Here is a 25,027-nt window from a genome sequence, read left to right as displayed (position 1 = left end):
GAGGTAGCTGAGGGAAATGCAGTGTCTTGAAAAAGATGGAGGAAATTGGGGTAGGCAACCTAAAGGTTCCCCAGCTTTTTAACCTCTACTGCAGGAGCACATCTGCCATTATTTGTTAGGGTGTATGGAGGAGCACCTCTGTAGATCCTCTGATGTCTGACTGCTGTCAAAAACTGAAGTTGCTGTGTTCTGTTTCTATCAAGCTCCACCTTTTACTGTATGGTTAGAGAGCTTGGAAACAGGTTAAGAACTGTCTCACCTCTGAAATGGCTTCAGACTGGGCTCCAAAGCCCTTTTACATGCTGCCTTCAGGTAGTGGGACATCTGAGCAAGGTTTTATGTTGAGAGACACAGGAGAGGTAATGGGAAACTCAAACTTTCTTGCTGTCACCTCACCTGCTTGCACAAGTGACTTTCTGGATGAAGTGCTGTTTGAGAGTTCTGGCAAAGGATAAGGTGAGCTTTCTAGTTAATAACAAAACCTCAGGATATAGGTTGTAAGAATGGAGTTACAGTATAAATATGGGAAAATGCAGCTGTAAAAGAACCTTACTACAAGGGAGTGGGAGGAAGTAAGTTGCACAGTGCTTTGTCACACTGGGAAGTTGAAGGTCACCATCGAGAGAGCTGCCCTGAGCATGCAGGCAGCTACTTGTAGGAATGGCTCCGGGGAAACAATTTCACTTCCTTCCCTTGACTGTTGCAGAGCTCTTGTTGAGAGGAAGAAGTGCAGTATTTTTGTGTTGTGTCCAAGTATTTTTGTTGCTTGAATTCACAGGCTGCAGATAAGCTAAGCCAGACTTGTGTTAATATCTGCTTTAAGTTATCCTCTGTTATTAGGAAAGCTTGGATGTGGATGGCTGACAAAGCAGCCTGTGAGCATTCCTGGAACGACAGCTGCTGCATCGACATATGGAACAAGCAGAATATTAATCCAGGGAGACTTGTCTGCTTTTTGTGATCAGTAATGGGCACAGCTGTAGAGAGTAATGGTGCAGAGTCCTTACGAGGCGGAAGTTCTCAATCTCTGAAAATGAAACAATTTAAGAGGAAATGTATTATAACCATTTTGCTCCTGATATGCTCTACCAGCATGAGGGGATGGCTGAGCTAATACTACGTGCTGTTCTATTTCAGTTTAGGCCTGAATAGACTGGGGTTTAATGGAACATCAGAAAATACACAGCCTAAGCACTAGAGAAGACTTGACTTTAGAATTCAGTAGGGTTTATTCTACAAATCTTAGATCAATGCCAGTGATACAAGTTTTATGAATTCTCATTAAAAATACAAGTCAGTATAAAGATTCCAATAGTAATATAATGCATGACGATTTTGTTTCAAAACTTAAGGAATGAATCTGGGATTTGGACCATGCTACAGAGAAGGGGAACGCTATGTAGAAGAAAGGATATTCAGTTTACCTCCCTTAGTTCAGGAGGGGCCTGTGCCTTATTGCCACAATACCTGAAAAAGCAGTATGAGTGCATAGCAGCCTTGCCTGTGCAGTCTCTAGGCAAAACTGTTGAATTCACTGTCTTCCTTCTCTCCTCCCACCCCCGCAGTTCTAGTAATTAAGAAACATTTTGATAGCCTGATATCACACCAATAACTTAAAGCTATAGCAATACTATCCCCCGTCATGACTGCAAACAACAGTCTTCTGAGCTCTAACTAATCGTCTTGCGATGCACTGAAACTTTTTGCACTGTGCTAAGTGTTTTGTTTGGTGTTCCAGGAACGCTAAATACTGAATCAAATCAAATGTGAATTATTTCTGAGTATAGAACTCCTGTTTGATTTTAAAATGAAATAATTATTGCAAAGCCTCAGTGCAGCTGAATACTCACATCTGTTTGTAGCTTCAGGCAAAGTTAGAATACAAATTGGATATTTCTTGTATTCCTCTGACAATGATGAAAGCAATGATAGCTTTCACTATATAGCTGAAATTTGGCCACAAAATTTCTAGATCCAATGCTTTGGAATCGGGGGGGGGGAACAAAACCCTTTCTTTCTGGGAACTGCCTGCACTTTTAAGAGTATTAGGCTTAATAAAGCCCTACTCTAAGCCTAGATTTTACACAAACTATCTACCAGAAGAGGTAACCTTGACAAGACGTACACCTCTTCGCCCTCATGCATCCATTTATGACACTTACTGTGCCAAAAAAATAGTATGTCCCTCTTGCAGAGCTATCACTTCTTGTAGCAAACCACATTACATCACAGAGCAGGTATCATGCATCTATCTGCAGAAGCAGACCAGGAAACTGGGCTTAACAATACGCATACACTTCCAGACAGGGTTTGGTGCAGACAGTGACATTTAACTGAAACTCAGCTTTTATCAAAATAGTAGCATAATACAAAACTCCAAGAACACCGGAAACAAGGAAGCTGCTGCCTTCCGTGCACCGGTTAAATCAAAGCCCCTCTTGCATAAATGGAGCAGCAGCACAGAACAAGCACAGACTTGGCTATACAAATACATCTGCAACAATCCTCCACTTGGCATCATACTGTAATGTTTTAATATCATACCAGTGATGGCAGAACGCAGTATTAAGTCATCATGCGAGCTAGTGGGGATTTCTTCTGTCTTACTCTGCTGTGCTTGCTTTAACTAAGTATTGTCATTCTGATTTGTCTTTGAAAACGCATCTTATACTCTAACAGTCACATTTAGTTAGAAGTAAAAAATTCAGTAGCCTGTACTGAGCCTTAGTACAGTCAGGATGACAAAAAAATACAAGGATGTCATTCAACTGCATATATTATAGAAAACAGGTTTACTTTGCATTTGAGTCACATTTAATACAAGACAGGTTGGTCTGAAACGGTGAACTGGTTCTATTTGGAACAAAGTATGGCACAGATTCCCAATATTTATGGACATTTTGTAAATAACATTTTTCTTTGTGCTGATTATCAATTCGCCAAAAATAATGTAATAGTCAAATGGGGAGAGTGAAGGAAAAGAGATTTAGGAGAAGAAATTAAACAAGAAGTCTAATAGTTGAAAATAAGTGACTTTTGTAAGAAACTTTATTTAATTTCATTTAAAAAAAAGTAAACTCTCCTCAGAACAAATGCCACCTTAAAAGAAAAAAAAAGATTGCAGTAGCACACACTTGCACTCAGAGGAACACATGCAAAACAGATGGCTGAAAAAGTTTTGCATAAAAATCCAAGATCTCAGGTGAGAGTTTGCCCCCATGTCCCTTTAGGGGCCCCAGGTCATGAACAGCTTTTAGTGCAATGTCTCTTGCTTCCAATTGGGGGTTGGGGGGGGAACATGGCAGTAGCTCATCGTTGGACAGCTACGCTCTCCTGGATGGTTGAAGTAAAACCAGTTTCAGCTCCATTCTAAAATAGCACTGTTAAATGGCTGCGGAAGGTACAAACAATTCAACAAAATGTCAGAATCCAGTGAAAACATTTTTGATTTCTACCCTGTGCCATACATTTCTTAAAAAAAAAATTAGACAAAAACAGATTTTATTAATACGCCCTCTTTAAATTTTTTATTTCTGAAAGCAGCTCTTAATGCAAATCAAAAGCAGTTCCTGAGTAACTGCAGTAAACAGTGTCTTTTAAATAGTTTTGCGCCTCAGCTCTTCTGTTTTGGTTCGTTCTTGTTCTTCTCCCTAGTTTTCAAGTTTAATCTCAGTTCTTTTTTTCAAAAAATGTGCAAGTTCAGTTAGCATCGTTTCCAGAAGTCCATAGGTTGCAGGTCTTCCTGCAACAACTATAAGATCTGCACATGTGCTAGGTTGTACTCCTATCCCTATTGCAGATTTCTGTTCTCAAACCTGTACAGCATGCACTCTCACGTCTTCTTCAGCATACGCCGGGACTGCCATGTATGGAACTTATTGTAGGCTGTCTGCAGCATCTCTTCTATATGACTTATCAACTGAAAGGTTAAGAGAGAAAAGGAAGTGTCACAGCTAATGGAGAACGGATGACCCTCCCTTTGAGCAAACACACTCAGTTGGATTATTCCCTTCATTCACTACAAGTAATTTCACTAAGATCAAGGGGGTATGCCAGATTAACAGAGAAAGGACTTTGAAGCTCTACTGCGAAGTCTCTGTAGAGGGAGTAGTTCACAGAGTGACTAAGCTGTGATGGTCCAGGGAAATGACACTTGGTTATGCTGTTTTCCACTATTTAGCCTATGACCACTTCAAATCTGGTATGGCGAGAGACCGTTTTGAAGTAGCTTAAGTCCTAAGTCATGACAGAAATAGAAAATGAAACATGACTTCTGCCTTCTGCTGGGTAATCTATTATTCAGCAGTGTAGAAAGGGAGAGCCGGAGAAGAATAGTTAACTGTGTAACTGATTTCCCTCTGCCAGTTTCCTAGTAAACAAATAAATTTAAGATGACCCAGAATAAGAAGCAAACAAAGCCAACATCCTTTGAAAATTATGATTCACATTATTAACATGCACCATTGTAATTAAAGTTATTTTTCCCTTACATTTGTGCTTAAATACTGTCTCCGAATCTTTTCTTGGAATGGGCAGAGTTTTGTAAGCTGAAATCTTTCCAAGTTGCTCCTCATTTTCACAACCTGAAAGACAAGAACCAATATTGTAATCATTTGCACAAAACACTTTGTAATCAGTTCTGGGGGAATACTTGAAATATGTATGGTTCAAAGAAGGAAAATTCCTAAATCATCTGTCTCTAACTTAAAAATTAAGTGCATATTTATTTTTGAGGCAAGTGTAGTGTGTCTGAAAATGCAGTGTGGCAATGCTGTCGTTATTACTTTGCCAGCAAGTAATATAGATAAGATGTTAACAAAAATATCCTTTTTGCTTCAAGCAAATACTATCCTGTGAGTTTTCTGGTCACATTTTGCAGCAGAAAAATCTAAGATGTCTGTCATTGGCTATGTGATACATGTGAGGTCAGAGACTGACAACAGAAATGCTAACAATCATGAAGGCAACCTGGTCATAGACAGCCTTCATCCCTTCATGAAGGCACTCTGTTCTTAGAAACAGTATGTTTTGAAGCTGAGTAACTTTACAATGGATAGAAGGATAAGGAAGATTTGCTGATAACTATCATTGTGGCAGTTGCACCTTAGAGTAGAAGAAGGGGGGCCTGTAGTTTGTGTTTTAAACTGGCAGTGTTAAATCTGTGGCTGGAATGCAGCTGACCATTATGTTAGAAACTAGTGAACAGCCAACGCTCCTACTGGGGGTTAAGAGGCATGCAGGGCCATGGATGATTGTAGCCAATAACACCAGCAGAACTGCTAAAAAATGTAATGTTTTATATTGTTTTGTGACCTTCAGCTCTAATGATGAGTAAGTGCTCACTTAACGCGTGTGTTAGCTCTATATTTCAAGTCAATGACAGTCATCTTAAACCATATATCTGGCTATATCATAATCAGAGTCACATGAGGAAGCCTTACCTTTTCTTCTAGGAATGGCGTGTTAACAGGAAAGCAGGACCAGAAGTGTCTTAGCAGTTCCCCTACTGCCACATACAAATGTTTTAGTTCAGATTGAATGTCATTTGGCACCATCTCTGCAACAGGAAAAAAGGGTTTTTCATATCACTCAAAACTATGATACATAAAATGAGAATGTAAGGCGAGTGAAGGAGTGATGTAATACACATTTCTTATTAGAATCACAGAAAGGCTGACTGGGAGGAAGCTCTGAGGTGCTTCAGAAGAAGGAGGAGTGCCAGCTGTATTAATCCAGGTCAGCTGCTTATTTAATGGTTAATGTGTGTGGAAGCTTGTATGTTAGACAGGCAAAAGATAGACATCATGCTTTAATCCAGAATTAGAAAGTAAGTGGGGCAGTACTGACAGTTCTATCTGAAGTCTAGTACTAAATGAGCTGTACAGCAGATAATGCAAGCTAGTGTAATTCTTTTCCCTCTCTCACTGGCAATAAGAAAACAATGATGACGCTTGTCAGATACAGCACATAAGGGAACAAGGAACTATCTTTCAAACAGTGTCTTCAAGTAAAAATGGTAATGTGGTTCAAAAACAGGGAGGGCACCACAACCCTAAAAAAACAAAACAAACAAAAAAACAACAACAAAAAAAAACAACCCACAGTCACTGAGAATTATAGGAGCAGTCACCTGAGCAGTACAAAGGGAACTCTAGGATAAGGTTGTTAAAAGAAAAGGTGGTCAAGGTTGAACGGGAATTATCAGCTGGGGGGGGTAAGAAAGTTTTGTTACTGCTTGATGACTCCATTTATTACCACTAGGAATGCATACTTCTTCAGCTGTCTGAATAGTCTCTGCAGTCCTTCAGATCAAGTACAAAACATAAACAGGGAAACTGTTCTAAACCCTGCCTTGTGAGAGCATCTACATCTTTCATCTACTGTGAGATGAAAGGGAAAGAAACTCAAGGTGGCATAAACGTGGGGGGATGGAGCAGTTGGATAGAAATGGGAGGAGGGTGGGTTGCTTGTTTGCCCTTGCAGTCCACAGGTAGGTCATCCTTTCAGCAAGCTGTGGATTCTAATTCAGGCTGCAAAAAAAAGTTCCACTAGTTCAAAACTCTTATCTACAGTATGTCTTGACTTACTAAAATATAGAAAAAAGAAAATAAAAATGAACACACAAAACCTATCAACTGCATGAGGAGTTGGTATGGAGTCCATCCTTTCTCGCTTGTTCTGTGATGTTCTGTCACCCGCTTGCCACAGCACAGTTTTAGCCATTGCTGCCTCTTAGCTGGACTGAGTTTTTGCTTTGCTTTTGTTTCTGTAACCAGTGTTATTCCAGTTACGAGTTTCTAAAATGTCCTGTGTCATTGTAACCATCTATGAGGGATATGAAACAGCAAACTGCTGTGTAATGTAATAAGAAGTGATTGAAGTATTATATATCTCAAATCCTTACGGTTTATGGCTTGCTGTGTTCCACCCTGCATAAGTGCTCCTCCAGGTGACAGGACTGCAATAGTGCTAGCAGCATCACCACTTGAAAGAACCTGAAAGCAAAGAGGGAACCAATTTCTGCAGCAATGCCTTAAAAATAAATCACAGGTGAGATCTAACAGTGGAGATGCAATTGGGGACATAACAATGGAAGTTCTGACAGAGCTCCCCAATTAATTATGAACAAATCTTTACCTAGTATGTGAACTGGCTGTACAAAATGAGACAGAGTTGATCACTACAATACAGACATGCAACACACAACTGTAGCTGCTTTTCTTAGGGCCAAATGTGGGTTTACAAATCGGGGAAGTTCAGTTACTGGCTGGTGAGGATCAGCTGGTGGCTCTGCTGCCCTCAAGTTGCCAGGAAAGAGTGCAGCCCAATGAAAAGCAGGTCCTACACTTAAACGCATTCTGGGACAAAGACCCATTTAGTTATAAACCTGCATACAATGACTTCAGACCATTACCTCCTGAAGTTCAGAGGGTGGGATGAGTAATATTTGCCAGTACTTCAAGTCAGCTGTCCTGTATTTTTATTTTTTTTTGTACTTTATGCCTTCACCGCTAATTTAAAAGAACGCGGTAACAGGAGAATATAACTGAATATCAGAAATGCTTCAATTTTTTTTTCAATTCTTTCCTTTTTTCATGTTTAGATCTTGAATGCAATATTTGAAAAGGTACCACCTGAAGTTGTAAAATAAGCTTAACGTTAAGCTATTGGAGATAATTGAGTTTACCCTGAACAATTTAAACTCCAGTAGCCAAGAGACAGGAAACTGTACAGAAATAAGATGCTAACATCAAGAAGAGAATTTCTGAAAAATTCTTACATACCTGAGTTAGATTGGGTACATATGCTTCCATTTCTTGCCTAATACTATGAAAAGAATTAATTATATCCTGACTGGTTGCATATTGCTGTGATTGAATTGGAGTTGGACCATGATAATACCTGTGAAGGAGAAAAGTATATTGATAGGAGTGGTGGTAAAATGGACACCAAATTCAGTGGACAGTAGAAATATTTCCAATTTGGGATGCTCTGCAACTGCTGATATTGCTACCTAAATCCTCTTTATGGACATAAAAAGGAGAAGGCAGTGCCACGTGGGAAGAGGGAAGGGTATGGCAGCAAAAGAGGCTGCAGTTTCTATCACTGAATTTGCAAGCAAGCTCATGAAAAACTCTCTGCCATCCACTGTGCTCAGTTTTGGGAACATGACTGTAGCAGAGGACTTCTCACCAATTTGAACCTCAGACAAAGGAAGTTACATTTACATGCATGTCTTAATTGGTTGTCTTTCTTGTGGCATCTGTCCTTCTCTATGGTTCTTAAGCTTAGTGGTCTAGAAAACAAGAGGACAATTACTAGAACAGTAACAGACCAGTGACCAGCTCAAACTATCCCAATGCTGCTTGTTTTGCTTGGAATTGTATATGCACACATTACATTCATTATTCTACTATGAGCGGCAGCAAAGTACTGAACTATGACAGTCAGACTCTTAAGACTTGCATAGGAATTATATGTCAAAGCCTTCCCAGTAGGTTTAAAGAAACTTGCTGAAAAGCAAAATGAAATCAAAATACAAATTTAAATGGGAAGTGCTTGGCTGAGTATAGCACAGTGGGAACTACATCTCCTGATTCTCTTCAGGCTGTGATGAGAGACTTGCTATATCAAGTATACCAAAATAGCTAGCATTTATTGTTATCTTACCTGTCAGATTTCTTTAAATTTAGTGCAATAGTTTTAGTGCTATTATTCATTGTTAAATCTTCATATTCAATGGATTCCTGTAGTTTCACCTAAAATAAGCCAAAGAATGATAGATGTTACCAATAACACAATTTGATGTGTTTAGTGATATTTTTCTTCTCACTTCAACTTTTTTTTTTTTGAGTGAAAGGTTTGGACACACCTTAATGAAACAAAATTGCCTGGGACAGTTTGTGTCTACCCTCCTGAGGGAGGTGTGACCAATGTTGTTAAACATGTACAGTTTTGTATGTGTTATTCTTGGCATTACTGCTTTTTCTGTAGATTACCAAAACTTGCAGTCCCTGCTACTTCCAGGAAATGTTCTGCTATACACAGACCATTCTTTGTTCTCTCTACTTAAGTCATTTACCTCTATGTAAACAGAAATAGTAATGATTTAATTGCTAGAGTCCAGGAGCATAGGACTGACACAGCAATAATTATCCAAGCTGTTTGGTGACAGCAGAGCTAAAGCATTAGTGGTGAGAGCTAAGAGGACAGCATCAACGGACTTCAAAGAATGAGAAACCTACCTTTGGAGTCTCCTACTGTTATGCTCTTTTCTCATTCCTCTCATCACCACACTTGTTCAGGGCTGGTATGTTTATCCTTCAGTAAAAACTAACTTTCTTGAAAGTCAGAGCTGTTGACTTCTTCAACATTTAACAATGTGTGTTCTACACTCTTTTCTTAGCAGTAATATAAAGGCTCTCTTAGCAATATATAAAGGCTTTGAGTCAACCTATTTCAACTGTCAATTCTAGCAAGGAGTATTCAATCTTTGCAGCAATTACTGTACTTTCTCTTTGCTTTGTGAGCTGCTGTGGTCACTCTAAAGCAGGCTGATGCTCTATTTCAGTGCACCAGGCATCACGGCTCTTTGTTTAACCTTTCTCCAGCTTCTACCCTTAAGTTGAAGACTGCTGTGTGTCAGTTCAATCATTCTCTATACAAATGTACACTTGATAGGTTAATATTGACTCTCAAGCACCCGTACTCCTTTCAGATGGATGTTCTCTAGAACTGTTCAGGGGCAAAAATACAACTGCACAGTATGGAAAAAAAATACTTATGTCTAATCAGAATCACACTGGAAACTTTTGCTTTCAGGGGGCCCTACTGAACAGATCAACAGAACAATACTTCAAGGTATAGTTTGTATCTACTAACAGATGTTCTTATTCTAAAAGCTTCTCATTGGCCCTTAGTTATTTAGCTTAGAAGTATACAGAGTAACAAGTATTGTTTTAGGTGCTTCTTAAAACACATAATAAACCTTCAGCAATGTTTTAAGAGACAACATCCAATTTCTTTCAACTAGAATGGCATCAGCTAACTTTATACCTTTTTGATTGGTGGTTGAAAGAAATCTGAATCCCTGGAGTTTCCATCCGTACTGCTGGTCTCACTGTAATGGTCATTTTGTGCTTCTCTTAAAATAGAGAAACAGCATTAAGAAGAATTCACCTCACAAGAAATTTAAGACACAAGCTAGAGACAAAGTAAATTTATGTTTCAAAAATGTTCATACTGTACACCAGCTTCCCCCCCTTGTGTCTTCACTGGAAGAAGTTTATGTAGACAAAAGGAACCGACACCTCAAATAATGCTCTGTCCAGGAGGAAACTCAGCAGCAGGGAAGAATATTTCTCCCTTGCTGCAGAAACAGTGGCGTGCCAACAGTGGAAGTGGGACACAGCAAAGTCATGAAAATCACATGATTTGCATACATACTTAGGACTATCACAAACTAGCAGGGCTATGGGAGCTCTGAGAATCTGCTGTTTCAGAATGACAATTGCTGTTTTCCTCTCCAAACTGAGGAGTAGAGACATGTATTATCCCAAAGAGACTATCTGAGATTCACTGTTCAATTTGGAAAAGATGAGAACGTTGTCAGGGAGCTCAGCTATAGAGAAGAAAGTATTTAAGATCTCTCACATGTAAGGTCAGTAGGACTTGGGTACAGTAGTAATCTGTTTAGGTGGTTGTCTGTAAACTACATGTACAACAGACCTCACATCAAACCCAATTCATCCCCCCCCCCCTTTTTTTTTAGGAAGTTTCACCTGTGGATTTTAGTATAAATATATGTAACCAGACAAGACACTTTTTGGTCACTGTCTTAATTTCAGTTGGGATAGAAGTGTTCAGAATGTCTGGTATGACACTGTGTTTTTGGTTGTAGGACAAAAACAGTGCTGGTAACAGTGATGTTTATAGTTGCTGCTAAGCAGTGTTGTAGAGCCAAGGCCATTCTCAGCAATGAGCCTAAGGAGCTGGGAGGAAACAGAATTAGGACAGCTGACTTAAACTGGCCCAAGGGATACTCCATACCTTATGACATCATGTGGAAGGAGTTTTGAAGGGGGTGGGAGTTCATCTGCCTCTCTTCTGCTGCTCGGGGGTTTAGGTGGGCATTGGTTTGGGGGTGGTGAGCAATTGCTTGCGTACCACTAGTTGTATACATTCATATATATATATATATATATATGAATGTGTGTGTGTATATATATATATTCATAACTATTTCCCTCAACTCTATCTCAGTAAATAGTTTTATCTCAACCCACAAGTTCTGCTTTTTTTCCCCCCTGATTCTGTCTCCTATGCCACTGGAAAGGAGGAAAGTATGCAAACAACTGTGTGGTGCTCAGCCACCTGCTGGGTTAAACGACAGCAGTCAGTCAGGGACAGGATGCTACACTAGGTAAACCTTTAATGTGATCCACATAAGTCACAATTATGTTTTTGCTTCCTCATTTGCCCTCTCCCATGCAACTATAAGGAAGTCACAGCAGATTCACTCCTGAAAGGTGGCAAGAGGAGCCCCTGAACCAGATCTCCCCCTTGATGCACCCTTCAGCAGGGATAGAGAAGAGAGGCAGAAACATCCTTTCCATTTTCTATGTATGAATGGTAGGAGAGCAACTCGGCTAAATATAGCACCTGTCATCTCAGGCAGATGCGAAGAACTTCCTAAAAAGTAAAATAGAACCTAATAGTACTTTTATTTCCAGAACATAATAGTTCATTCATAAAAATTAGAGGAAAGGGCTGGACGAGTAACAGCAGATGTATTTTCCTTCTGTAATTTCTTTAATTTGTTAAAAATATTTAGCTTTTAAGCAACATTGAAACTTACTGTTTTCTGAGGCCAGCTGCAAGGACCATGGCACTATGATGATTAAAGCGTTTTATAATGGCAGCATTGCTACTTTCTCTAGCAGATTTTGAGGCATTTGATGTAGAGGCCACAGGAGCAACACCATAGCCCTATAAAGAGAACAACACTGGTTACGTCCCCTTCCTGAACCACAAGGACCATTCTGTGTTCTCCATTGAGTCAGGAAGCCATGCCATCTCCTCTGAGCTTTAGTGGTACTGTATCATCATCCAAATGCATTTTCTTACCTGCCCCAGACCATGACTCCCAGGTGCTTTGGGGAAAAACCTCCAGAAATTATTTTATTCTGCTAAGACATTGCAGTTCAGTGGTGTCTTAAGAAGAAAAAATAAATCTGGAACATGTATTTTATAGGACTGTAACCTGTTGTAAATTAAAACTAGCTTAAAAAAGAAATCACCTGTACTAAACAGACAGACACTGATGGCAAGTGAGAACTAGCAATTGTTTTATGGACCTTTTTTTAAAACCTTGTGGAACACCAGCTGCCCACAGTCTAAGTGTCAGGAAGATGTGATGGCACTGGGAATTCAAGAAACCTCAAGCCTTAATGCTGGCAGGTCTCCCCAGTTACCAAGTGGCTGAAAGCAATTCACTTTACACTCAGTTTCAACTCAGTTGCAACTAACCAGCCTTAAATGCAAAATACAGCAGTTTGCACAGCACTTCAAACATGCGTATTCTTAACTCCTATTCCAGCTTTGGATTGATAGCTCTGTACAACTCAAAAAAAAAAAAAAAGCTTTTGAAACAAAGCACCATTATTAATTATAACTCAAAGATTTAACTAAGTCAGCTGCAGAAAACCGCATCCTTAAATATTTCATATTGTGGTACATGATTTATAAAAATTGTTTTAGTTTATACTTAAAGGCAGGTACCTTCATGTGAGGCTATTTTTGGCAAAATACAATAATTAAATCTAGATACAATTCTATACAGCATGCATAAAGTTAAGCAGAATCCGACAGCAACGATTAAAGTAAGGAGAAAGGCTAAAACATTTTTTCCTGTTTTGTGTTACTTTTCTGTATGTGGCCACAGCTTCTAGAAGTTAGGAAGAAGCCAGAGAGAATCTGCTATAGATAGAAGGAAAAAAAAAAAAAAAGCCATACAAAGTGAAAGAACTCATTTTAAGAAGTGAGAGGCCCTGCAGCATACCCAGCACATTAACACAGGCAGTTGGGCACAGGCTTCAGTTCCTCACGCACATACAGCTGCATAAACGTTGAGTACTCAGCAAATGCAGCAGCCTTCTGAGTGATGTGTTTTAGAAATAGCATTTGTAGTCATTTGAACAGGAAGGAGGACCCAATTTCCCCTTAAATTTGTTTTTGCCAACTACTTACTTCATCTAATGTTCTGTCTTCCAAAGCTGTTAAATCTATCATAGGGTTTTTCACTCCTTGAGACACCATTGCTTTTAACCCTGTATGGGAGTAGCAGGGAAAAAAAAAAACATAAACGTGTGGGATTATTAGATTATATTTAACCTTTAAAAATCAATATGCTCAAATATCACTGATTAAATCTTTCAACCCTTTACGAAGTTCCCTTTAAAATAAGCAATAAACTTGGAAAATTATTGTAAGAGATCAGCCTCCTAATTACAGCAGCTTTCATCAACTTCTGCTCATCCCTGCACACTGTTCTATATTAAAATTGAGGATGCTTGTAGTATTACTTGAATCTGGGAAGCCTGACTTTTTTCTTTGAATTCTGGCCCTGCATTACTGGATTGCTTTGGGTAGAATGGTAACTTATGATAGCTTCTCCTTGTGAAGGGTTGTGGATTCCTAATAGAATCCATATCGTGTCAAAATTCTTAACGCATACTAAGGAATGCCATTGAGTGATCTTACCTCTTCATATGTCTGGATGATTAAAAAACCATACAGGTTAAATATCATCTGACTTAAGTTTCTGTTAAAAAGGTGGACAGAATAGGGATGGCAACTCCTCCCCCTCCCTATTTTTCTGTTGCTAAACACTCAATTTCTCATAAAAGCTGTACCTGCTGTAAGTTGTGCACAACCACAAAATGAAGGTTTACATAAACAGATTTATTTCATAGTAACCAATGGCAGAGCATAATTAAACTGTCATGATGGTAATTTATTGGAATTTATCACTCATTTATTGTTGCATGAGTTGTGATACAGGGTATTTCTTGTACTAGCACATCCCCATTTATTTCAAGGAATGCATTTGCAGTCGGGCTAAGGATAGCAAAGCTACAGACTATTTCTGGTGGCAATCTCTGCCTCTCGCTTTAACAAGATGTCCAATAAATGGACATAAGAAAACGTAGACTTCAGCTTTGCGAGGCGTTCCAGCTGTTCCTCTTGCGTTGTGCTTTGTAAGACTGCTATCAGCCTACTGCAGCAACCAAGTCACAAAGCTTACCTTTCTCATCCAGTTTGGCACATTCGGCAAAGAGGTCTTTTGAGCCTGTATTGAGTCTGTCCCGATGGAAATAGTGAGACTGAAAAAACCGTGTCCAGAATTCCCTTTCTGTCATGTTATGTGGAACATTTTCTGCATATTTCATTTTTACTGTGAACAAACAAGTAATGATTACAAAGTGTTCTGCAAATCTTAATACAGCATTTTATTTTAGTATTTTCTTACTTGCTTCCTAGCTTTCTGTCTGGTGCTATCGTCACGTATTTTAACCTACTGCCCCAAATGAACCAGTGTCAGTGTTCAGTGTAGTGCAAGGGAAGGATAGAAATTACTCTTCCCCTCCAAAGAACTGAAATACTCAGTGCAGAGTATCATGGGAGCCAAATCTCTACTTGCAGTTAAAAGAAGTAGGTGGAACAAATTAAAGTGCTTTTGAAATGAAAACTCAATTTCAGTAGTTGAAACACATCTTAGCACGTGCTTCTTCCCATCCCTCCTCAAATTAAGGAGACTTGGTAGGGAAAAATCACCCAAGAGACTTCAGTCACAGTCCTTTATACTTGAAGGCTTTGACTACCTGCAGTAAAATGGTAAGAAACAAAACTTACGTGAACGTATTTGTAAAGCAATGCACTACTCTTACCTGCAGGATATGTTCGAAATATGGACTCAATGATATCTGAAGTCAAATTGTACCTCAGACCATTGCAGCCATCTGTTTGAGGTCGTACGTCAGCCTAAGAAAAAGCATACAGGGAGGAAAAACAGCTTAAGTCTGAGTATCTTCTGGAAATGGAGAAGGAAAAGAAAGTACTGGCATCCTGCAGTCAAATTCTGTTGTAGATACATAATCTTCTTTCTACAATAATCCACAGCATATTTGATCATAAATAGGTATTTACAGAACACAAAACAAAAGAGTGTGCATTAATTACGTTATTATACTTGCTACCTAAGGGATGATTCAGGAAGGAGACTAAATTTTAAAGATGAAAGCAAAAACAATCAGTCAAGAGAGGCAGTTAGTTTAATATATCCAAGTAAAAATAGGCATATGTACTGTGCATGCCTAATCTTTTGGAGTTTACTCAACAATTCATCTAGTGAAGAATCAATAATAGTTTAGGGTTGTTACTCCTTTTCTTATATATTAAAAGCATCTCAGTACAAATGATAAATAACACTGAACTTAAAAACTGCCTTAGCTAGAACCTGCAAGTTAGAGTTATTTCTTTAGGAATTTCTGGAGCAAGTAAGCAAAGTCACATTCTCTGTAACAAGAGCAAGCAGGTGCCTACGTATTCTGGCTTTTTTCTTTCTTTCAGTACACTTAAATTCTTGTATATTTAGAGGGGGGAAAGTGAGTGTATAGCAGGTATGTCAGAAAACAATTCCCATCTCCTCCTTCCCACTCAAACCTCTGCTGTGTGCACAAGTCATTACAAAGGCAGAAATGGGATTTCTGTTAACAAATCATCATCTGTATGAGTTTTGGTGCAACTGTAAAAACATGGACCTGTGGGAGGAATCTGAAGACTGTTACCTGGATTATAATGTCTTAGGTTGCACTGAGATTCTACATGGGGTAATGTAACTGTTAGTTGGGGAAAGAGATGGAACAAGCTTTCAGATGTACCAGTTGGGTCTCTGAGCAGCTGAAAGCATGTACCAGATTAAATAAAAACACAAACATGGGGAAAGAATAAGCCCATTTGTGTGGGACTCTGGACTCTGGACACTGCAAGAGATGCTTTTTAATTTATTGCATTAATACACTGATCTAGTGACTGAATTTGCCTTTTTTTTTTTCCTATTACATGGAAGATGGAACAGCGGTTTAAACAGCATCTGTGTGTTACATCTTTAAGTTAAAATTGAGCAACCTAAATCGATACAGTTTTGAGGTTGAAGATTTGCACAGTACCTTTACTTTTTTTTTTTCCTCCTTGATGCTTGCAATAGTCTAACAGGCAGAGAAACGTTAAATTGAGGTACCAGGAGAGAATATTCAAGTATATGGGAATAAAGTACAGGAGCAGAACTCTCACTTCCCCAGTTTGTTTGCTCTAAAACGCTTTCAATGAGAAGTTCAACATACCAGAAATGCTGCAGAGATGCCCACATCCTGCTTACTAGGTGCTGCAGAATTATCCCCTGCATTCAGGCTTAAACGGTTGGCCCAGAATTCTTCAGCACTGATTACTTGGCTCACAACAAGGTCTTTATAGAGCTGAAACAAAACAGGATCTTCTTGCAGCATTCTGGTAAAAGAATGTATTGAATAGAATTGAAATGCTGCAGGATAAATCACTAGGATTTCCATAGCTAATATGAGTTCACAACAGGAACAGAAACTAACTTTTCTTTCAAAAACGCTGTGTTTCTTAACAAGATTGTGTAAACAAGCAATCTCAATCATGGTATTTGTCTCAAAAGAACAAAGAAAGGGCTCAAAATCTTTCAGGGGTAGCATTAAATGCTAGAAAAAGTAACGCCTAGGAAAGCATTAATGTGGGATTAATGTCTTGTCCTTAAATATTCTGTGAAGCACGTGTCTCTGCAGGCCCTAGACTGGAGTCTTCTGACCTGCAAAAGCAAAATTAATTGTTCTGAACTTTCAGAACAAAGGTCATATGGTAGAAAAAGGAGATTGGGGAACTACCCAATTCTTGATTAAAATCTTAAAGTTTGGTACCTACTGTTCTCTATTCTAGTGCAAGAGTACAGATTACAAAGCATGCAGGAGATAAGATACCTTAAGATGCACGTTACCGTGAGGCTTTTTATTCACTAACATTTCTGCTGGTGACATCACTTAACTTTCACATGTAGCACAAGTGCTGCAGAAACATTCAGTGTTGCTGCCTCCATCCAGCAGGGGATAGTGTTTACAAAAGCTACAATCGAAATCACCAGTATCACCCTTACTGTCCAAAATGCAAGCAATGCATGGACCAGAAACTTCAGCTGATTCATGTTCTTCTTTTCACGTAGCTGTATACCCAATGTGAAGCCCAGCAGGTTATTTACTTGGATCCATGCATATGTGTGGACAGATAGCCAAAAATCTCAACAAGCTTAAGCATGTTCCTCAGGATATTGATTGTGAACAACAACAAAAAAACCAACAATGAGGCGTCTTATGAATACACAGAACATACTATGTAGACATGGGAAAAATGGGGATAAATTACAATTTGGACTGAAGTCTGCAGCTGCTCTGAGGGTGAAGCAGGATGAGACACAAGTGGTAACTTTTTAGGATAAGACATTCCTGGTGTGGGTTCACACCATGTTATTCTTCCTATTCAATTTTTCTTCTTACAAATATGGATTAGTGACAATGACTACAAGTTAAAGCAGCAAGCAGTAGTCTGTTAAATTTGAAACAGCTCATCAGATGTTGGGGTTTTCATACACACCTCACCCCCCACTATTAATACATGCAGGAAGTGCCACAGGGACTTGGGATGCAGTACTCTTCCAGAATAGGTTGAGACTTTTGGGCCTCATCTGTTCCAAACTAAGCAGTGAAATCCAATTACTGGACTTGGACTTCAATTGTCAAACGAACAGACTGTGTACAGAGACTCTGCCTCTTCTGCTTCCACTTTTCTATAACTAGAAAAGCTTTTAATGCCAAAAGATAAAATTCTGTAAAGCTCCATTTAGGAGTGCAAGGATTCAGAGCTAAGGCTGTACAACTACTCACTATTATCACTGTCAGAGAAAAGGAAGGAGCAATAAAGAAACTATACGGTAATAATACCAAAGCAGTTTGCACTGCTGTAGGTGCTAGCTGTCCCTGCAGTACTGAAAACAGCTCATATCTGTCAGAGCTACTACACAAGGGCTCTTGTCTGTGTAAAGATTTCCCTTTGTGAAGATCTAATCTGCCTGCTGAAATAATGTTCCTATTTTCTAGAAAAAAAAAATCCAAAACATTTAACTTAGATAAGTTAGTTCAAAGCTACAGCAGTCTTTGAAAATGGAAGCTTAGCAGGTGGAGGATTCACATAAGATGCTGGTGAAACTCATCTGGAGAGGCAGAGAGAAGTATGCCCTATGCCCATAAGGACCGGTTTAAAATGAGCATTTCAAAGAAAAAGAAGTGTATCTTAAAAGCCCTTTTGGGGAAATGACTTAGTTCCTGAAACTCTTTTCTTCAAATTTATTTTAGAATAAACATCCTGTATGCCAAATTATAAACTACTGCGTATCAAATGAGATGCATGGGAAAACAAAACAAAACAAAACAAAAAACCCCAACAATTTAGTGGAGTCCACAACATACCAGGACAGAAGATTTGTCTGGGCAGGCAGGGAGGAAGGAGTGACAGGGGTGTGCAAGGGGGGGGAGGGGAAGGAAGATGAAAACTTCTGGAGAAGAAACAAGTGCTTAAGTGCTTAATGCTTTTTAAACTGGTGAGTATGTACTCAGGAATGCTAAAGAGACAGACTGCCACTTGGGCGCTTTCATCTCATACCCACAGGTATGAAAGGCTGAGTGGTTGCCTTCACACCTTGAGAATGTGCCACTGAGAATGCGGGGACAGTCTCAACATGTTACAGTTATTTAAACCCTGAGGATTGAAACTGAAAGTGGAAAGATTTTCACAAACTCAACATCGCTAACAGCACTGCAATACAACATTACAACTGTTGGCAGAAACACGCTATAGTTAAATAAGAACTATGAAATAAGAAAAGCAGCTTTCAGATTCCCTTTACCTGTTCTTCTCCTCAAGTTCTTTATTAGCTTTCCTCTTGAATTTGGGCAACAGTTGTTGAAGAAGATCCTTTACTGCATCTCGCTCCTTCACTGCTGTGCTTTCATTGGAGAAGTGAAAGTTGGTTGTGTCCCCTGCATGCAATACTAGCTGAAGCTGAATTTTAGCTTTACCTTCTGGACTGATTTTCTGGCCTAGATTGCACAGAGAGTATTAATTAGCAACAGACAGCAAGCTTATATTGGAAAGTCTCTTCCCTAGAGTATTTGGTTATAAGCAAGTATCCACATCCTCCAATTAAATATCATTACTCTGTGTGTGAATTCCAGCCATGCAAGTAGAACATCATCTTCCCCTTAAATTAGTCTGAATGCTGCACAGTCAGCCCAAAATACAAGACACTGCCACCAGCAGCCCATTGCTCAGTATCCTTCCACCACACCTTAGGAGCCTAGATTCATCTCTGCATTCTCTACATTCCTTCTTGGCAAACCAGTCACCTGGAGATTTCAAGCTGGTACAAGTCCAGGCTGCTGCTGAGAGGTGACAGCCTCATGTCCCCTCTCCATCTCTTCCTGCCGCCTCTCTTGTACTGGTGTTAATGTTTGTGCAGTAACCAAAACCAAGGAAGCGATCCACTGAGAATCCCTTTGGTTTTTCCAGCTGGATCAGTTTCCACAGAAGAGCAGTAGTAAGAAAGCAAATGCAGGGTGGGGTAACAGGATGCTGACAGCAAAAGCATGCTGGTCTCAAGTGGTGTGCTGAGCACAGTTAGCTGCAGGTACTCCTAAAAGGTGATCCCAATGCCTCCAAGGTGCTGCTACACCCTGATGACTCACAAGGAAAACCCAACTTCTGCTTCCTTTTCTGTAACTAGAGGGATAAGAGGCTAGAACAGCTGTGCTTATGGATCATAAGCAACTGCATTTATGGATAGTTCTGCTACACTGACTTCAACAAAGCACTGCAAACAGCACTGACCTAACTTCCAATCTTGTGCCCTTTCTGTAGTGCAACTAGGAGAACAGAACCAAGCATCACCACTAAACAAATGCCCCCCTCCCCCCACCCCATCTTTATTTTTTTGGATTTTAAAAAGACATAAAAAAGCACCTTTCATTTAAGTTGTAAATACTTCTTTGCCTGTACGCTTCCACATCTAGTATATGAGCTGCTTACGCATAAGCTAAATAGTTGGATAAAGCCTTCATAAAATTGAATATAATGAGTGAACGGACCTTTTAACTTATCACACGTGTATTTCAGAAAACAGCAACTTAGATTTGATTCATCGCATCCACTTTTGTTCATGCTGCAGTACCTGTATATGACTCCTAACAGCAGTGCTCACTAAAGCTGAACCAAGCGATGCATACAGGCTTCATTCCTTTTTTGGCATTGCAACACATGGAACATTCATACTAATTGAAGCCAGAGAAACAGCATGTAGACATTTACTGTTCAGTTGTGACTCGCAAGAACTGTGCAGCAGCAAATGCTTCTTTGGTAAATTACTGTCAGGCCAAACTACAGAAGCTAGCACTCCTGAACTTATGGTCTGTTGGGTGAAAATAGAAGCCACGTTCATTTTATAAGCAGATTGGAACAACCTTAGATACAGAGCTTAATAGATGCCAGATAGTTTTTGTGTTGGGCTCGAATATCGTATACTCTTCCTCAGCCCTCCTCCCACCCTTCCCTCCACAGGCATATGGCATAGATGATTTCTGTTCAATTTATTGCAGAGTTCTCGGTTGGTTTTTGTTTTCTGTTGTTGTTGTTTTGAAAGTTAATAGAAAATGCAGTACAACAAAGATTTGCAGAGTACAGAAGTCCTGCTGTCACATCCTTAATAAACCAATAATCATTCACTACGGTCCTAATCACTGCTGCTGTATACAACAACCTAGCCAAAGCTCCAGATCCTTGCAACCTTCCCAAATAACATATCAATGCTTTATGGCAATACGCTTTGGGTTGCATTCCAACGTTCCTTGAAATATTATTTACTGGAGTACTTACAGAAAAAGGGAAAGCCTTCACTTACATTTTATGTCTGCATACATGTGGCTGACTGTGAAGCGGTCTTTGCCTTCAGGTGCCCACGCTATCCTCTCAGCCATAAGGTAGAGAGCTCCATCCTGCTTCTTCTGGCGGACCTTCTTTACAATCAGTAACACTTCTTCTGATGACGTTGCCATTGTGGCTACAAGGAGCTATCAAAAGCATACAGTAGAACTAATTATTATTATTTGCTGTGACTCTTCTACTTTTCTTGTCAAGGCACTATGGCTTGTATGTACTTGTTAATGCTCACATCACTTTTGAACCATTCCAGACACGTTCCCCATTGACGATACAATTAGCAAATTTATTTTAACAAAATACTGCCAGCTATTTAAATAGTTCGTCTAATTACATTGCTGACACTGCTTGTGCTCCAATAAAAGACCCCCAAACCTTAAACCGATAACCAAGTTTCAATGTTTCTTTACCATTCTTTGCAGATCAGAAAAAAACAACAACAAAAAAACAAAGCAATGCAGAAACACAAACTGCAGATCTCCTCCGGCATTTGGCAGCGGTTCCTTCAGCATGAGCAGCAGATGCTAAATCATTTCAGAAGAGGGAGGGATACAAGGTATGTGAAAAATCATGGATTTTCAGTTCTCTGCACTAAAGATAGCGCAGCTGGGTGACAGCCCTGCTCTTACTGCAGTGCTTTTTGCTGAGGGCTTGAGCAACAGTCTGTACGTTTAATGTCAGCTGGGCAGCTCCCTACCCCTCTCCCCCAGACAGCAAGGGATAAAATGCTGTATCTGCTTCAAAAGAATGGGATTTTTCACCTGTCTCACATTCAGAAGCCTTTTAATACTTGCTGTAACATTTCCAGCAGTCCTTATCCCTCCCTCTTTACAGCTTCACCCTACAGCTTCATATTTCTCAAGAGAATGAGTGCACCATAAGTATGCCCAGCAGATTCTATGAACATACCGTTGCATGCCCATCAAAAAATGATATCTTTGTTGAAAATGTTTACTCTGTCCAATGAATATATTTTGTACACCATGAACTTTGCTGTTGAAACACAGAGCACTATTTTCGAAAGCCAGTACGTATGTTTTGTGGGTTTTAAGAGTATCTGTCTTTGCTGGCGCCTGCATCAAAGCAGCGCGTACAGCTTATCACACTAATATTACCCAGCACAGAATGATACCTCTGAACATTTAAAATCAGAGAGTTGTGGGTATGCAGGGTTTTTATTTTTAAGATTTTGCTCTGACAGCTTGTATAGCAGCACAGCATTCTCCTCAGGACTGCAAGCCTACCATCAAAACGTGTTATGCAAAATAGCGTATGGAAAGCTTTCGTGGTGAATGGATCCTGCACTTCAGTTTCACTCCTCCGTGGCATCTATCAGCTGAAGCCTCACCCAACACTTCAACAATGCAGATCTGACTGTGGGGGTTCCCATCCACACCACTGCAGCAGCAACCAGAACAGGCTGTGCCACGCTCCGAGCAGCCCTGCTAATGCTGCTTTCTCAAGGAAAACCACATGGCATCATTTCACGACTGTTTCGCAGCACAATCCATTACAGTCGCCCCAACAGCATTATTATCCTTCAGTGTTATTTGTGCCCCCGTTTTATGCAGAATTTTCTGTCGTGAGCCTCTGGTCTCCCATCAGCACCTCGTCCTTACTAGAAAGAGACAGCTGCCCACATGTTCTAACAGACCATAAACCTCCATGTATGTAAGACTGAGGATTTTCACTTCTTTCTCCCTTCACTTTACACCCCTTCAAGGACGTTATTATCAAACGCAGAAGAGATGAAGCCACAGAATACAAAGGAATTTAAACTGCACACAACAGAAAGAGAAGCATTTGGGGCTCATTGTGCTGTGTTGCCTTGATTTTGTGCTGTGCTATTTCACCCACCTACAAGCAGCCTTTTTGCTGCGGCACGCAGCAACCAGCAGCAATTTCTTGCTGATAGCCGCAGTGCTGCCAGCACCATGCCTGCAGCATGCAGGCTGTGAGCACGGAGCCCATAAGTGGCTCTTTCTGCCTGCTGGGAGGGCACGGAGGGCATACACTCATACTCGTCACTGTCATGCTCTCTTTCTCATGCAGCAGCTAACGGGGGCAGCAGGATCATACAACTCACAAGCACGGCCAGCATCACAGAAAATCAAAAAGCTGCAGAAAGCCACCAAGCTGTCTTTTGAACAATGCATCAGTAAAAAAAACAAACAATAATAAGGATCTAGTGAAGTTACCATCTTTCACTAATGGAAACAAGATGGCTTCTGCTGTTACAAGAAGTACCAGAACAATTCTAAAATAGAATCTCACCCAGCTGTGAGAGCAGCATGAGGACACTCCTAACCACTGCTGAGAGGTAGGCCACGTCCTCACACAGCACGCTGTCTTCTTTTCTTTATTCAGACCTTAGGCTCGGTGTGGAGGTGAGAGCCCTCAATGAGCTACTCCTGCCTGCCTCATCACCATCATATCTGTGCCTGATCGCTGTTCTGGAGCTTCCAGCAATCGGGGCTGCAGTTTGCAGCAGCGCTGCTCCAAGAAGCAACGACTGCAATGTTCAAGGGGAGAAATTCTGCTATTTTGCAGCTCTACTGGTAATTTTTGTCTGCTGCTGAAGACAGCAGCATTGGAGTCATTCAACTGCAAATTTCAGAAGAGACACTTCTCTGGTTTAAAGCACCTTCCTGAACAGGATAACCAGACGCAGGTTATTCCAAGTTCTCCAGTGACAGAATTTCTGAAGTGATGGTTAATGGCTGGGAAAATCCCAGGGATCAGGCAGCAGGCCTAACCCCGGCTGTGATTTGTCATCGTGCTGTCTGGGCCGGCACTATTGGCTGCAGTGTGCAACGGGCAGGGTCTGTGCGGGAGCAAAGTACGGGGTGCTGACTGCTGACCACCCACAGCCACTCCTCCCCAGCTCAGGGGGGAGGATCACCTGGAAACGCCATCACATTCCAACTGCGATCCTTCCTCTAACGCACAGCCTCTCCCTAACCTCTGCTGCACCCGGTGTCTGTGTGCTCTGCGCCTCGTAGCTCTCTTCTGAGAGCTCTCCGGTACCGCCGCCGTGCTCGAGTTCTGAGCGGGAATAAAAGCAACCCTTAGGGCTGTCACTGGCCCTGCTGGGGATGTGCTCGGAGTGCTAACAAGCTGGGGCAGGCCTCGGGTCGGCTTCACTACTGCGATCAGCTCCCTCAGGGCCGGTACCCGGCGGTGCTGAGGGCCCGCGCCGCAGACGCGTAGGCCCGGAGCATCGGGGGGCCGGAGCTGCGCTCACGCAGCTGCGGGCTCTCGGCGGGGCATCAACAGCGCGACTGTGCTGCAGGGCCCGGCCCGCAGCGCGGGGAGCGCCGTGCCAGGAGGCTCCGGGCCGGGCCGCCTTTGTGCGGGGGCTGCCGCAGAGCCGGGCCAGGCCCGAGCGGAGAAGGCGGCCGAGGGAGCCCCGGGACGGGCGGGCCAAATGCTACGGCGTAACCCGCCGGGCCGGGCCGGGCCCGCCGCCCCGGACCTCCGGGCGCTATCCCCAGTAAGGGCTGTCTCGTAGCAGCGCGGCGGATCGGCCTCGCTACCCTCACCGGCACCCGCAGTGCCCGCCGCCGCCTCTCGCGCGCCGCGCTGCTTACCGTGGGGCGGGAGCTGCTCCGGGCGGGCGGGCGCTGCGGGCCGCGGGGAGGCCGGGCCGGGCCCGGGGCGGTGCGGGCGCTAAGGGGGTCGGGCCGCCGCCGCCGCTGGGGCCATGGGGCGGGCAGGGGCGGGCACGTGACCGGAACGGGCCGCGAGGCACCGGCAGGGCGGGGGAGGCCGCGTCACGTGACGAGGACGCAGGCCGCCGAGGCACGTCCTCCGCGATCACGTGGCCGCTCTCCCCCCCCCGCCACCGGCCCCCCTCCGCGCTCACGTGACGGCCCCTCCCCCGCCGCCATGACAGTGAGGCGGAGGG

General features: G+C 41.6%; 1 protein-coding gene and 1 long non-coding RNA gene across 6 annotated transcripts in view; one reads left to right on the top strand and one right to left on the bottom strand.

Annotated features, from left to right (window-relative positions):
* The window catches only part of LOC121111035, a 40,596-nt gene extending 16,382 nt beyond the window's left edge, over nt 1-24,214 (top strand). The window contains exons 4-5 of one of the 4 annotated variants that reach the window (XR_005860150.2): nt 21,543-21,676; nt 22,351-24,214. This is a non-coding gene — a long non-coding RNA (uncharacterized LOC121111035). Of the gene's footprint in view, nt 1-21,542 lie in introns of all 4 variants that reach the window. The other 3 variants (XR_005860149.2, XR_005860148.2, XR_005860146.2) reach the window with 3 other exon arrangements.
* On the bottom strand, nt 1,206-24,768 carry GTF2H1 (general transcription factor IIH subunit 1). Of its 2 annotated transcripts, none has more exons than NM_001199592.2 (15): nt 24,711-24,768; nt 21,083-21,251; nt 19,037-19,229; nt 16,404-16,566; nt 14,949-15,042; nt 14,306-14,455; nt 13,249-13,328; nt 11,858-11,988; nt 10,057-10,144; nt 8,671-8,759; nt 7,785-7,902; nt 6,905-6,995; nt 5,442-5,557; nt 4,491-4,583; nt 1,206-3,919 (listed from the first exon to the last, which is right to left on the bottom strand). In NM_001199592.2, the coding sequence occupies exons 2-15, from the start codon at nt 21,234-21,236 to the stop codon at nt 3,833-3,835; spliced, it is 1,647 nt and encodes a 548-aa protein (NP_001186521.2). In that variant the 5' UTR covers nt 21,237-21,251; nt 24,711-24,768; the 3' UTR covers nt 1,206-3,832. The 2 variants fall into 2 exon arrangements, with proteins under 2 accessions (NP_001186521.2, NP_001384018.1); NM_001397089.1 differs by lacking the exon at nt 24,711-24,768 and adding an exon at nt 23,395-24,289.
* Between the last annotated feature and the right edge of the window lie 259 nt (nt 24,769-25,027).

This window comes from Gallus gallus, chromosome 5 (assembly GCF_016699485.2).
Source record: "Gallus gallus isolate bGalGal1 chromosome 5, bGalGal1.mat.broiler.GRCg7b, whole genome shotgun sequence".
NCBI classification, from domain to species: Eukaryota; Metazoa; Chordata; class Aves; order Galliformes; family Phasianidae; genus Gallus; species Gallus gallus.
This window is presented reverse-complemented; position numbering and strand designations above follow the sequence as displayed.

What these genes read in the sequence shown, in the direction of transcription:
- GTF2H1 (NM_001199592.2), bottom strand. Translation starts at nt 21,236, where the DNA reads ATGGCAACGTCATCAGAAGAAGTGTTACTGATTGTAAAGAAGGTCCGC. An exon ending in GAACTTGAGGAGAAGAACAG is followed by an intron (nt 16,567 to 19,036) that starts GTAAAGGGAATC and finishes TTCTTTTACCAG; the next exon opens with AATGCTGCAAGAAGATCCTG. An exon ending in TTCAACCACCAATCAAAAAG is followed by an intron (nt 8,760 to 10,056) that starts GTATAAAGTTAG and finishes GGCTTATTTTAG; the next exon opens with GTGAAACTACAGGAATCCAT.